Genomic DNA, 15,339 nt, shown 5'->3' with positions numbered 1-15,339 from the left:
ACAGCATACTAGCTAGCAATCTCTCAACAATTTTGAGTGCGGCGAAGAGCATCGATTTCGGGAAGAGGTGCCCGCTCGGCATAAGTTTGGTCCTCGAACCTGGTTAATTAAGGCACCGAAAAGTGTCAAAAGGCAAGTGTGAGACTTAGGCTACTTTTGTGAATGTGGGGGTTTGCTTCTTTGCGGTGCCGTGCAGTGACTAAGTTTGTGGGAAAGCAGCAGGTGCAAATGACGCAGTTTTTCACTGTGAAACATAATACTTTAATGGCGGATTCACCATCACTGATGTCTAGCATACTGGCTTCGTTTATGCTTCGTTCACGCGACCCTAAGCTCGAAACCTGCATGTACCGAAAATTTGCGTGTAACGAAAAATTGCGAATTTTTGTCAGCTCCGTCATATCCAAGTTTACCAACTGTACTAAATTCAGTCACTCAGCACCTGCAGTTTCTCCTCCCTTGTTTCACAAGAATCTCACCTGTGGGATGCCGTCTTCAGCCTGAGTGCTTGGTAGTACTCTTCCTTGAACCACCGCCTGCAAGGCAGCACGCAAGAACACTACAGGTCAGGCACAACAAAGCAGCCTCCCTGCTGAGTCATGTACAACCAAACGCCCCCAATGCCTGCATGAACCCACTTTGGTTTGCGTGAGCTCACCTACTATGACAGCCTGAGTCCCAAGGCTGCGAAAGCATTGCACAGTTCCCAAAGAATAAGTCCTTCGTCAAAAACCTAGTGCCACTAACTTCCAGCAAAGCAGGATAGGTTTACAACAGTGACAAGAAATTGTAAACCTGGATACGCTGGCCCGAAGTAGGAAGAGCCTGCCTCACATAAAGCTTATTTTAAGTGCAGAGCACTTTAGGGGCTCGCCTCGTCATCGTAGCTCGCTCGCTGGACCCAAGTAGAGCCACACGGCATTCCGTCGTAGCGGCATAACCCAGATGCTTCGAAAGCCCAGCGGGTTATACAGTCATAAGCTTTCGAAACTCGTGAACCGCTGGCGCTTGTCATACATCTCCCCATTGCTAAGCGCAAAGAAAACTGTAGGCATATTTCAGACAAAATATACGTAACTAACCGGCAGCGCCTGCGTTCATTTAGTTATATACGCTCGTTGGGTTGGTTTTTACGATAGTATGCGAAAAAAAAAAAGGGCCAGTGCAACGCCGGCAGGTGTGGGAGGAAAAGCAAGCACACAAAGAACAGGGCAGTTTCAGGCAGGAGGTGGGCGAGCACTGCGAAGGCGGGAAATTTGAATTGCATTGGGCATTAGCAGTGAGTGAATAACGGCGCTACAACCCCTCATGGCGAATCACTGCTCTGCACTTCCAACAGCTTTCCCATTGAGCGGAATGGCTTTAATTATTATTTACTGCTCCAACAGAACGGCTCATAGGCAGAAATTGCATAAAATGCAACCAATGTGACTTCACACCTCATTAACGAAAACGTGGCAAGAATATGTGATGTGCCTGACGCCCCTTAAAGTTACAATAAAGGCTGAATGAAATTTTGCTTTCACTCAAAGATCAAATACTTCATAGCTCTCTCAGCTTCTGTTCGGCGAGCAACGATGCGTTATTTGATGAGAAATAAATAAATAAAGCTGTTTCCTCCTGTTTGTTTCATTTTTTCGTGACGTAGCCATTGCGTCACAAAGTAGGAGCGAGGCACTGGTGCGGTCTAGGTGCTATCACGCTGGCAACGGTAGCTTTTATGCCTCTGAGCCATGGCCAACCCGCACAACGTTTCTCTGGCCAAGAAGACTGGCTCGGCCTTTGCATGATTTTTCACCGATGAAATGAGAAATGCTTTTCGATGCCTATACTGGCCTCCCAGACACCATCAAGACAGCAGCGAGTGAAGCCTCTTCTGAAGCCACAAGCGCCGTTTCGGATATCAAGCACCGCGTCCCGGGCTCTCGACTACCACCATTCAGGTGGGCGCCTTCACCTCACCATGTCTGGCGATGACAGCCATCACACATTACCTTCTGTCGCCTTCACCTAGCATGAAATAAACACTCTTTTAACAGCAGCCGTGTAGAGCAGTCATCGTTCCCCGCGCTCGCCCTGGCCCAAGCATAACGAGGGCTGAGCGCCGCACGGTTTAAAGATTATCAACAGCAGCTCGCGGTGAAAGGAGTAGCACAAGGTCAGATCGGTCGGCTAACCACTGCAGTAAGTACAATTCACGGGCAATAATGTTTGAAGCGGGTGCAGGCACACTTTACCGATAGCAACATCCGTGCACGGAAAACGAGAGATTAGAAGCTCAGACGGGTCACTCAACCACCTGCGGCGCATCTCGTTTTTTTTGCTGCTTCCAATGAAGGGACTTTAGCAGCTTCCTGCAGGGGGTATTGCTTGCAGAATCTCGGACATTCACCGTCGCAGATTATTGATTTCGCTAAGTGCGCACCAATGCGTTTCCGAAAGGAAAGTGAAGTCATGATGGCTGACTAAATAGTGAGGGAAGCACCCTCTCTCGCAATGTACAAAAGCTGTAGTCTGTGTTTTTTAAATAAGATAAGCTCACGGAAAGCATTGATTTACATTTACTTACATTGATTTACCACTTAGGAAGTGTTTAATTGAGGAAAATATCTATAGATGTTTCTCTAATGAGAAACATGTTTCTTGAGAACATGAGAAAACATGAGAAAAGATGTTTCTCTCGCCCTTTCCAACTTTTGTGACATCACAAACCGTAGTACCCAAAAGTGTACGGGGCGTCCTCGCCTGTTTTCGCGTTTATGGAATTTTCTGCCTTATTAAACAACTGCTACACATTTGTGAGAATGGCGTATTTAAATTCCCGGCACCGTTACCTACGAGTACAGGCCAACTTGCTTTCACACTTTAGTGTCCCTTTAAGCTGCACAGCGTGGCAAGTGGTGACATAGTGTTGGCAGCGATACGAAGGGACACAGGTAGGCACAAGTACTGATTGTACCCATTCCTGGGAATCAAACTTTTGGCACAAACCAAGTTGTGCTACAGGCGGAAATCACACATTGCACTAGGAGTCGTTATCCTGCTAGTGAACAATGTCATCAAATATTGTAGCGTAAGCTACACTGGCCGTGTGCCGTGAAGGGCCGTTCTGCGCAAGCGCGAGGGACATTGGCTTGGATTGGATTGCATTGGATTAAAGTGGATTGTGTTGTATTGTGTTGCGTCATAGCCGCGGCAGACGCACTGGCGCCGGCACGTGCCAAGGTGTGAGCCTCAATTGCGCAGTAGCCAAGTCTGACGCTGAGCCAAAGCCGCTTGATAGCCGTTTCGCGTGGCTCGTGAAGAACCGTGCTGAGCATGCGCCAGGAGCAGTGACTGGACTGGACTGGACTGGACTGGACTGGACTGGACTGGACTGGACTGGACTGGACTGGACTGGACTGGACTGGACTGGACTGGACTGGACTGGACTGGACTGGACTGGACTGGACTGGACTGGACTGGACTGGACTGGACTGGACTGGACTGGACTGGACTGGACTGGACTGGACTGGACTGGACTGGACTGGACTGGACTGGACTGGACTGGACTGGACTGGACTGGACTGGACTGGACTGGACTGGACTGGACTGGACTGGACTGGACTGGACTGGACTGGACTGGACTGGACTGGACTGGACTGGACTGGACTGGACTGGACTGGACTGGACTGGACTGGACTGGACTGGACTGGACTGGACTGGACTGGACTGGACTGGACTGGACTGGACTGGACTGGACTGGACTGGACTGGACTGGACTGGACTGGACTGGACTGGACTGGACTGGACTGGACTGGACTGGACTGGACTGGACTGGACTGGACTGGACTGGACTGGACTGGACTGGACTGGACTGGACTGGACTGGACTGGACTGGACTGGACTGGACTGGACTGGACTGGACTGGACTGGACTGGACTGGACTGGACTGGACTGGACTGGACTGGACTGGACTGGACTGGACTGGACTGGACTGGACTGGACTGGACTGGACTGGACTGGACTGGACTGGACTGGACTGGACTGGACTGGACTGGACTGGACTGGACTGGACTGGACTGGACTGGACTGGACTGGACTGGACTGGACTGGACTGGACTGGACTGGACTGGACTGGACTGGACTGGACTGGACTGGACTGGACTGGACTGGACTGGACTGGACTGGACTGGACTGGACTGGACTGGACTGGACTGGACTGGACTGGACTGGACTGGACTGGACTGGACTGGACTGGACTGGACTGGACTGGACTGGACTGGACTGGACTGGACTGGACTGGACTGGACTGGACTGGACTGGACTGGACTGGACTGGACTGGACTGGACTGGACTGGACTGGACTGGACTGGACTGGACTGGATTGCTGAACCTTAGCTCACGCTACGTACCTATGTCCTGGCACAGCAAAGCTAAGCCACTACTAATTTTTCACCAAGGTCGTGTGCCTAAACTTCTTCACGAAGCCCAGCCAAGGAGACCTTGGCTACTCTGAATGCTTTAAACCGCCGCCACAGGCAGGCCTCTCCCTACTGGTGTAACAAGACAGGGTCTGCCCACAAAAGCACGATAACTGGCGTGATGAGGCGGACACTGTCACGGGGACAACATTCGGTGGAGGGCTGTCAAAACAACATGAGCCCAACGCTTAAAGGGGGACATGGCTTTTAAAACAATTTCTTTTAATTTTTAAAGTTGTTGTATCACGATGAAATTTTGCACAGATGTTCATTATAACATGTAGAGTGCACAAATCTTGTTCGTTATGCAATTTGTGTCCTTAGATTATTTCTGACGGTCATAAAACAAAAATATACAGAACAAGAAAAGGAACACTACCAGTCATTTCTTTTTTCGTGGTGAGTAAAATGAATATGAGGCTTTTTCAGGTAGATTAGTGCACTCTGCAGTTCATAAGGAACCCCCTAGGCTATTTTAAAAGTTTCAGGAAAAATTTTTACTATAAAAAAAACTGTGCACAAAAAAGCAATTTTTCTGCAAGTCATGCTGCGTAACATTTTATCCGGAGCAGCTATTCGAAATCTGATTGCATATATGATTAGAGAGGAGCTCAATCTTTATACAAGCTGTGAAAATTTCAGCCTCCTAACTTCATTATTAAAAAAAAAGTTGTTTCGAGGACCATGTCTGTGAAACTTGTCAGTCTTGCTGCTTTTTTTCCACTGATTTCAAATACGCCATTATTTTTTTCAGTTGGTCAATTGGTTGCCAAGATAATTAGAGATAATTAGTCATTTTCGGAGGAACAATATACAAAACAGTGCTAGCCATAAAACTGTAATCTTTATATTTTGTAGAACATACTATGAACCCTGGTGAGTGCAATAAGAGAAATGGTTTTTTGGTGCACCATTTTACAGCTCATTAAACTTTGGTGTTTCGAATCGGCATTCGAAATGGTTTTTTGCCGCTGGTGCCGCCAAAGTTTAATGAGCAGTAAAATTAGTTTCAAGTGGTGCACCAAAAAACGGGTTCTCTTATTGCACTCACCAGGGTTCATAGTACTGGGAAATATAAAGATTACACTTTTATGGCTAACACTGTTTTATTTACTGTTCCTCCAAAGATGGCTAATTACATCTAATTATCTCGGGAGACAAGTGACTGACTCAGAAAACAATGACATATTTGAAATCAGTGAAAAGAACCCAGCAAGCCTGACAAGCTTCACAAAGTGTAATTAAAAATAAAGGAAGCTGTTTTAACAGAAGTGCACCCCCCTTAAAGTAGTCATGAAGACAAAATGCAAGTTTGTTTTATTCGAAATATTTCGTGTTTTATTGCGTCCCCAGTGCTGGTACGGCAGCAAATGATGCCGTATTCACTGAGAATTTAATCAATTTAGGTTAAAATTTTGATTCTCCCACCGAATCGTGTGTTTTGGTGACATCTACAATGAAGTCATAACGGCGTATACAAAGCACCTTCCACTGCGCCATTTGGCTTGCAGCCTTGCTTGCCGTCAAACCTCCCAAGTGGCTCTAGCATACTCAGCACTCCACCGTTGCTTTGTTTTTGACCATATTTACACCTGGCTTGTTTTTGTTACGGTAGAAAGTAATCGCTTCATGAAACACGGGGTATGCTCGACAAACAGGGTCGCGTAAGGCAACGTCACTTACACCAATCGGCCAGCGTCGTATAAGACAACTCCAAAGCGTCGGACTGCTGTGCTGCTAAAACAATCATAGTGCGCCCAGTACCAACAGCAGTGCGGATCGGTACTTCTATGTTTACGTGTATTTTCGTAACTTTCATTGTTTACCCCACCATTCTTACTGCTGTAAAATGGATATGTATTATATTTAGGCGCAAATAGCTCGTTCTGCAAGCTCTGCCTAATTTGCGTTTCTTTTGCCGGCCTTCACCAATCGCCGAGCAGGCTGGTATGACATCATAGATTCTGTTGCAGGAAATGAGCTAGTGCGTCACATGGCTATTCCCTCTTTTCCTATTTATAAAGTTTATTTAAGCGAAGTTTCCGTTAAAAGTGGTGTCAGTGTGATTCGAACGAGGCAATCTTTTGAATGAACCAAACTTGCATGGCTCCTTTAAATGCCAACGCCAAGATGTGCACGTGACAAGACACCATCCAAAACCAAAACCAAACACTTCCGCTACGTCAAGCACTTGATTATCACGTGCTCAATGTTCATCATGCCGTTCTTCGACTGCTATTCCAGTAAGCACTGATCGAGTAGTAAAAGGCGAACACAAAGCTTTGCTGTTTGTGCTCCATCGAAATTTCATCAAGTGTCATAACTAGGTTGAGAAACTTTTCAACCAAAGCATGGTGACGGAACAAGGCCACAAAGCAAAGCCCAAAGAACTTTACTGTCTGCTCAGAAATATGCACAGGGTGGAGCGAGCATAGTCCATGAGAGCCACTTACTCAGGAGCTACACTACGAGTGCCAGACCTAACAGCTGTACAAATGGTAGCGCTGCATATGATTGCAAAGGTTAGCTTTAACTGTCACCCTAATATATGGGCAACGAAGTTAATACAAGCACTGCATCCCTTGAACAACCAGCAGGGAAATTCTCCGTGAACTGTTTATGCTAAGCATAACCCCAACAATGTTTGTAGGCGTTGCTTTTTCCACGGAACCTTTTAAAGACGATAGCCTTTCTTGGGCAACTTAAACCCAGAAATTTTGGTCTGTCTGCATGTCTGTCTGTCTGTCCATTGAAATTTTAAATGCTCCAGAGGTCTTTTCGCTGGGGGTTCATCCATAACATCCATATTATTACTGCCGCGGCAGCAGCGCACAGCTCTTTTTTCTTTGTCCATGATCCAACAAGAAGTTGAGGAGTACATACAGTACAAGCAGCGCACACGCCAGTACGCACTAACGGCTTCAGTCGTGGAGCGGCGACACGATACTCCAATTTTGATTAGAGAAAGAAAGAGATCCCCGGCAGAGAGGCGAGGCGGCGGAGTCGACCGTCGCGGGGTTGTCGGTGTGGGGCGTCGCGCGGCCGTCGGTGTGGTGTGACAAGCTCGTCGGCGACACGGGCTACTGAGCACTACCGTGTCCTACAGAGCGCGGGTCAGGTCGTAGTACAGCTGCTCCTCACAGCTGTTTTTTGCGACATCACCACTGCTGTTCCAGATTTTAGAGCCGATATCCCGCCGCTGGGGCTTTTCTAACTGCAGTGGCGTCGTCACTTAGTTCAGCATGAGCTATATTGAAACGCTTTAGCCAGTAGTGGTCCCTTCTGAGACACTCATATCACGATAAGCACGTTTTCATAACAGGTGCTCATGCGCGCACTGCGTTACAATGACCGACGAAGAAGATTGCTGCTGTTGCCAGGAGATACGGGAGGTTCGAAAGAGGCAAAGGCACCCCAGGTGCGCCACAACCACCAGAAAACTCAAAAATGTGTGTCTCAACAGGGCTGTGCTGGAGGTTGCGCTTCGACAGAATGGCACCCCGATACTGCCGAGAAGCAGCCTGTCTGGGAATGTCTGGAACACAACACACTCGCCTTTGTGGGCTTGAAGTGTTCCCTCTTTACAGTAACAACCCACTGAGCAGCGAGTTTCGGCTCCCGCGGGAAGCTGTGAAAGACCACTTTATCGCGGCCATAGGTGCTGTTTCAACCGAATGCCGAGCAGAACCTCGGCATGGTTACTCCGCTTCCTCGGTACGATTGTAAAGCAGTACAACGCAGCACTGAAAAAGTTTGCACTACTAGTTGCTAAATAAAAACAAAACACAGCACGGGGCCCAGGAAAGCCAACGCTGGCGGACGGCACGCTCAGAAAGGCAGCAGCAGGGGCCGAACACTTGCCGCGGCTCCCGATCGCTCCTCACGACGACGTCACAACGACCCCTTTCACTCTCGTGCCGTCCTCCTCCCCTGCGCTCTGCGCGTCGCGGGGGCGTGGCGATGGCGCTTGTTTATTTGCCTATTACGCCACTATTTCAACAAAAAAAAAAAAAAAAAAAGAAAAACACCGCGTAGGTAAGGTGTTTAAGGTCTACGCTTCCGAATTTCTGTGTATTCAGCAGATTAAAAACTGCCTCAGTTTCCCTTTAATAAACCTATCACATTGAACAGGAAGTGACAGGCTTGTATTTATCTCGAAATGGAATATTGTGCTCCTAACAGCGACACATTAAATTAAGAAGAAATGAAGTAGAAAATAAGAAGAAGCAAGCGTGTTAGGGGGCGGCCGAAAGTTAAAGGGGCAGATGAGATCGGGAAGTTCACGGGGATAAATTGGTCGCGGTTAGCACAGGGATAATTGGAGATCTATGGCCTTTGCCCTGCAGTGGGTGTAGACAGGCTGATTATGAAGATGTTGTTGATGATGATGGTGGTGATGATGGTAGTGGTTATGACGATGATGATGACGGCGGTGGCGGTTATAACGATTATGATGATGATGATGAACAGTGACAGGGTGCTCATAGCAGCTGTCCCAATACCTGGCAAGCTCTTTGACGGAGCTGACGTCGACAATGCGGTAGTGCATGAGGGCATTCAGGCGGGGCATGTCCCTCTGGAGAAAGCGCCGGTCCATGTACACCGTGCTGCCGGCCAGCGGGCACACGCCGGGCGCCACTAGTCCCCCCACGTGGGCGCACAGCTGGTCTTCCGCCTCCACGACTGTCAGGCGACTCGACCGGCACGCCGCGGTCAGACCCGACTGCATCCCAAAGACACGACATCACAAACACACATTGGCACTGACGTCAGCAACGACAGCAGTTTTGAATACTGAAAGCGCACATTGCACTTCATTTCACTTGTTTGTTCCTCAACCCCTTCCTCTCTAGCGTCTTCACCTGATGACACTGTACAAAGTATCTGCGACAGCCTCGAAAACAAAATCGAAGCTGCTAACTTTATGGGAAAGAGTTCTTTAGGGATGCCTCTACCGATAGAAATCACAGTTTAGTGTGTGTTCGTCGAACTGGACGCTACAAAAAATATGAAGCTACACTGCGCACAAGCCATGACGACAAGACAGTTGAGGAAACTGAAATCCTGGCTTGTCAAAATGCCCATAAATTTATGACTTTTAACCACCTAAATAGTTGTTGTGCCTGTAAATTATCAAGCACTTGCATTATCAGCTCAATCCCTTGTTTGTAGCATGTGGAGTGCTAAGCACACAGAAAAACATATTTTGCTCAAACAAAGATTCCAGGTCTGAAAGGGTCAGCTGCACTCACATTTCTCCTCAACTAAACTTACTTTGAACGAACAGTACGTACCACCAAACCAACTGTGACATGACTGCTGGCTCTATTAAATGCGCTATTAATTAGTTACAAGCATTTAAAGCATCTACGTCCGCAGGTGACAGTGCATATCTCTCTCTCTCTCTCTCTCTCTCTCTCTCTCTCTCTCTCTCTCTCTCTCTCTCTCTCTCTCTCTCTCTCTCTCTCTCTCTCTCTCTCTCTCTCTCTCTCTCTCTTTTTTGAGAGTCAGCACACATTCCAGTCACTGCATGCTTGCTCGCTTTTGCGTGGGTGAGCCTTTGTATACGGGCCAAAGTGGCAGCTAATTAAATGTTCAGCAGACGGTTGGGAGTGACAGCTGTCCATGTGACTTTGGGCCTACCCCTATGCATGTACAGAAGCTCAAGTGGCATACCCGAGAGAGAGAAACACCGTGGTTTTACAAGGCCAAAGTTGGCCAAAAAGGAGCGTTCTTGCCTGAAAATTTGAGCTGGCAGATCACGGTGAGATGTGGGTCTCGACTATCGAAGATAGGTTGGCATTTATGAGCCCACTAAGTGAGAGGTGGATTTGGAGTTGAGGATCGCGTGGGAAGTTAACGGTACAGCTGTGTACCGGGCAACTAGACGGATCTTGCAGCGGGAACAGAGTTTCGGCCAAAGTTGCTCGAGTGATTCGTATACATTTGGAGGATAAGATAGTTAGATTTTAGGTGCTCAAAGGATGTGTACACACCTAAGAGCTAAAGTTTAGCGGCAGTTTGAAGTTCTTGTTTTATTCCATATGTGCTCACTTATTTTGATGTAAACAGTCGTATACAAAGTCTTCATCTCCCTTCATCATATCAAAAATGTCTCGGCCATCACCTCCGAGAACTTCAATCCCCATCTCCCCACCGGGCCCCTTACCAAATCAATCGCAGCCTGGGCAACTGGATTCCTGATCAACACCGGTCTTCAGGGACACAAACATCACATCTTTACCAGGGCTATGCGGAAACTAAGGACAGCAGAAATGTCACTTTGAACACCCTCAAATTCCTTTTTCTGTCAGGAAAGAAAGGTAAGGGCACATTATAAGAAAAATCGCAAAGCCCTTTATCACAACTTGCCAACTGCCTCCGCTTGAATAATTTTCATGCCTGCATATTTATATTCGACAGAATGCAAAAAACAGGATACAGAGTTACTAGAAATAAGGAACTAAAATGTCTGAAAAATTCCGGGAAGCTTGCGCCCACGCGCAAGACTTGAATGACGAAGCTGTTGTAGGTGATCGTTGACGGACACAAAGTTGAGTTTTAGTATTGTTGTGGTGCCATGGTTGATGTCGGCAGCATGGCACTTCAATGACCTTATGTTGAACAAGGCCAGAGCCAGCTCGTCGCTTTGGTCGACATTTTCGTACGTCATTCTGCAAGCGCACCTTATCGTCTCTAGCAGATGCTTTGCACGCAGAGTCTCTCGAAGCAGAGCAGCCTGTTCCCACTCGGCCGTGCAAACTATATGTGGCCGGGCCATGTGGGGTCAACGATCACCTAGAGCAGCTTCGACATTCAAGTCACTCTTCTACGGCACAGAGCACCTGCGCACGACGATGCGAAGATGAACAAACGAGGGGCGTACACTATGACGTGTCGCTCTTGTTCAAAGCAAGTGTTGCCACGACACGACGAATGCTTTGCCACGACACGACACGGCGAAGGTTTTGTGGCCAATGTTGGCCAATCTCCCTAAGTCGGTGTGCTTGGCTTCACGAACGTGCGCTCGAGGCATGCGTGCACGAGCGTTCGGCATATTCTTGGTATTTTAAAGACGATTCTTGAGCTACTTGAATGGGAAAATTTGGTCGGTCTGTAACGCCATTCTGCCACCCGGTCAAAGTGAAACATAAGCTGCACAATAGGTTTATATACCCACAGCCAAGTCTAAATGCATAAGTCCAGTGGCAATGTTTACACTTGTCAACATTGTTGAACCAGAACAAAACATTGTGCAAATATGAGGCAGAAAATCAATACTTAAAAGATATTTGCAGTGTTCCTTTATAACAAATTCATGGATGCTTGATTCAAATGAAACACTGCATCTACTGCATAAAAAAAATTCACTCCGTCGCCTGCTGTCACCCGTGCCACTATAGCGTCTAGCGGCATTTCCAGAAATCAAACAGCAACAGTTACGAAAGGTTCTACTAGATAAGTTACACGTTCCACTTGGAACGCACGTGGAGAAGGGCAACGGCGTTCTATTGGCGGTGAGCACGACCACGGGTGGCGCTGCGGAGCACGGCCTCCGTGACGTCGGCTTAGGGATTCTTGCATTTGTCGTCTGCTTCACTCGGGCTTGCTCTCCCTGCTGTTTCTTTGCGCTCGGTTGCCATCTGATGCTTGTCCGCACCAGATTTTGCGTGTGCGTAACTTTTTATCACAATAACACACTTAAAATCGCATGCACTAGCTCAAGGGGTGAGTTGAAGTATAGTTTTGGATACCGCTACGGAAGAAACATTGCCAGCGTCGCCCCATTCCTTGCGAAGTCGGTCCTATGCGGAGCGCGAAGATTCGGAGCTAGGCGGCAGCTTCTGTATTAAGCAATCTTTTGAACAAAGGAAACAGCCAGCTGCTGGTAATTGACAACAGCGAAAATACAAGGCCAAAACAAATTCCAGTCCTTCGGGGCTCTCGGCTTTGGCAAAAGGCATTAAGGTTCACGGTAATCATATGTGAGGTAAAACAGTTTTTGCAACTTTGCCGAGTGCTCGACAGTATATTATCACATCACTTTATGTTGTCATGGCATGAAAGTATGCCGACATGCACTATGGGCTTCGAAAACTGCAAATTGAACTCCAAATAACCCACTGTGTGCTGGTTTTACACCATGCTTCTAACCAGTACGGACGTTTATTGAGCAAAATGAGTCACGTCTACCGTAAAGATACAGTGACACTCTGTTTTTACAAACCTGGAGGGATATTTCGGTACATTTCCCACGGCCATATCTTCCCAATATTCAGATATGCGTTATAGGAAAACTACACTCAAGAGGAGGAGGAGGAGGAGGAGGAGGAGGAGGAGGAGAAACATTTATGTAATAGTAAAATAGAGCTGATTATTTGGTGAAGTCCTTAGTCCGAGACAAGAGAGTAAGAGTAATTTTCTTCAATTCATACAAGCCCTCCCTAGTAGGGTAGGATTTGTTCTTGAAGCCTGAAGAAGTTGGAAAACAATAATTAACTGCTCGAACATATTCACTGGTTTTGATTCCTGTAATATATGCACGTACAGCTATTTATTGCGTTTGTTAGCGAGAATATCAAGCCTTCAACACCGTAATCTTGTCAAAATTGTTCGGGTTGAGAGCCAGTTCGTTATGATAATGATGGTTCAGATAAAAATTCGGAGCACAAAAGCCACCTTCGAGTACTCTGGACAACATTAATTGTCTGGGGCGCGATCGCGGTGGCGTATACCAAAAACCTTCTCATTGTATTTGCATGTGAATAAACAACACACACTGCGGATATGCAGCTTCTTGCATGCAGCCATAACGAAAGCCAATTTGTGAAGAAGGGTCTTCATAAGAGCATCTCAAAAATACTGAAGGAAGCCTCCGCATTTTAAACACCCATTGAGGAGCTCCGAGCACTGAACCTCGTGAATAAGCTAGAAAGGACGAGTTACACATGATCTTCTGACCGATGCTCTGAAGAAAGTCGTTCTCTCTCTCCTCGTGTGTTGCAAACTTGTGGGGGATACAGCTTGAAATTATTCGGGTCAGAAGCTGGCAAAAATAACTGAATTACCAGAAATACGCTCTTTAATGCACTAAAGCATCAAAGCGGGCGATTTCTAGCACAGGCACTGCTGCCCTTCACAAGCGGAGTGTAGCAGACGACAGCGGCGCGAGTCCCTAAGGTGACGTCAGAGCCAGGGGGCGCCACTCAAACATCTCATCAGCAACAAACGTTGCAGTAAACCACCTTGATTTACACACGGCTCCGCCGTACGGCAGCGCTGGCATCGAGGCACCCGACTTTCAGCAGTGGAACGCAAAAACTTTAAACTGACTTGAGCAAACCTCTGGCGTGTTATCTTGGGAGGAACGAGATGGGAGAGGAACAGCATGAGAGGTGAGCGGGAAAGAGAAGGGAGGTATTTACTCGGCAAATGATGGCGAAAGACTGTCGTCTTTCGTCGACACTTGCAGCGAAAGCAGCATATGGGCCGCCAATTTTTTAAACTGCAGACACCATGCACAAACGATTTGCTCAACAGCGTCGCTGCTAAAACAGCTATTGGTCGCAACATAATGTAAGAAGTTCAAGCGTCTTACTGAGAAGCATGCTACAACTATAACAAAACTAGTCACCACTAGTTTTTTGCTTGTCAAATGATGACGAAAGACTATCGTCTTTCGTCAACACCTGCAGCGAAAGCAGCAAAACAGAATTTGGAACAGTACTGAAACCAGCTGACTTAGCAACTTGGAAAGGGTGTATACAGCTGAACCTCGTTATAAGAGACACTGATGTAAGAGACAAATGGGTATAAGAGACACTATTCACCCACATGGTTGGCTGCCCTATCTTCCCCATTAAATCGACCTCTTTTATAACAGACATTGGATGTAGAAGATTGGTTATAAGGGACAAGTCATCCTTGAAGTTTAATCAATAATCTCGCTTGTAACAGACATTTTAACTTCAGATGCAGTGCCACCAGTCACTAATTGCAGTTGCTTCAATTGTGGAAACACAGGTGGACGACAGACACCTGCAGTCGCTATTTATTATAACTTCAGCAAACACACAGTGGTTCAGTCAGCTATGAAATGACAATGAGAAGCCCTGCCAATGGAAATGCAACTGACAGAAGTGGTTGAAGCTTACTGCCATCCATTGGATGGAGCACGATCCCACATGCGGGCTCTCCCACTGGCGTAGCTCCCAATCAAGAAGCACTGCAGACATTGAGTCCTGCAAGCGTAATGAATAGCCTGAACACACAGCGGAAGAAGCTGTGCGCTCTGGCTATTCATCAGGCTTGTGAACTCAACATCTACGATTCATCTTCCACAAACAAGGAAAGGAAAAAAAGCTTGTAGAATCGGTTGTAAAAAACAGTGTAAATACAGTCATGAAGCAAACAAAGTTTCATAACTTCTGGGACCAAACAATAATTAGAATGAATCTTTTGAAACATGCTATAGCGTTCTTTTGAGCTTATTTTAGTCATACGGTGCCCACATTGAACTAGGGTCTGATTAGTAAGTGAAAACATGGTTCCCTGCTTATAAGAGACATCTCGTATAAGAGACAGAAACTGCTCCCCGGTACGTGTCTCTTATAAAGGGGTTCAACTGTACAACCAATTATGGGCAGTGTAACTTGTTTGCGGGCGAGAAACGTGCCCATGGTTTGATCACCTCATCCATTTTAGTCTATTTTGGTTACCACCAAAATTTACCCAGTTACTTCACCGTGTCAAAAAAAGCACTTTTCTTTTTACTTTTTTTTTAAAAAAACAGGCACAGCCACCAGACAGCAGGGACTGCCTGGTACTACGTTGCTAATGATGCCTGGGTAAACTAAAACTGGTTTCTGCTGGATTT

General features: G+C 47.0%; 1 protein-coding gene across 3 annotated transcripts in view; it reads right to left on the bottom strand.

The window, feature by feature from the left end:
• The window catches only part of LOC144179674 (oligoribonuclease, mitochondrial), a 44,581-nt gene that overhangs the window by 24,926 nt on the left and 4,316 nt on the right, over positions 1 to 15,339 (bottom strand). For all 3 annotated transcript variants that reach the window (XM_077708122.1, XM_077708121.1, XM_077708123.1), the window contains exons 4-5: positions 8,966 to 9,186; positions 480 to 536 (exon numbers count right to left, since the gene is read on the bottom strand). In XM_077708122.1, coding sequence (XP_077564248.1) covers positions 480 to 536; positions 8,966 to 9,186 — 278 coding nt within the window. The remainder of the gene's footprint in view (positions 1 to 479; positions 537 to 8,965; positions 9,187 to 15,339) is intronic.

This window comes from Haemaphysalis longicornis, unplaced genomic scaffold (genome assembly GCF_048455015.1).
Source record: "Haemaphysalis longicornis isolate Haplotype H1 unplaced genomic scaffold, Haemaphysalis longicornis Haplotype H1 scaffold_4, whole genome shotgun sequence".
Taxonomy (NCBI): Eukaryota; Metazoa; Arthropoda; class Arachnida; order Ixodida; family Ixodidae; genus Haemaphysalis; species Haemaphysalis longicornis.
The sequence above is the reverse complement of the archived record's forward strand: the minus strand, read 5'-3'. Positions and strand labels throughout refer to the sequence as shown.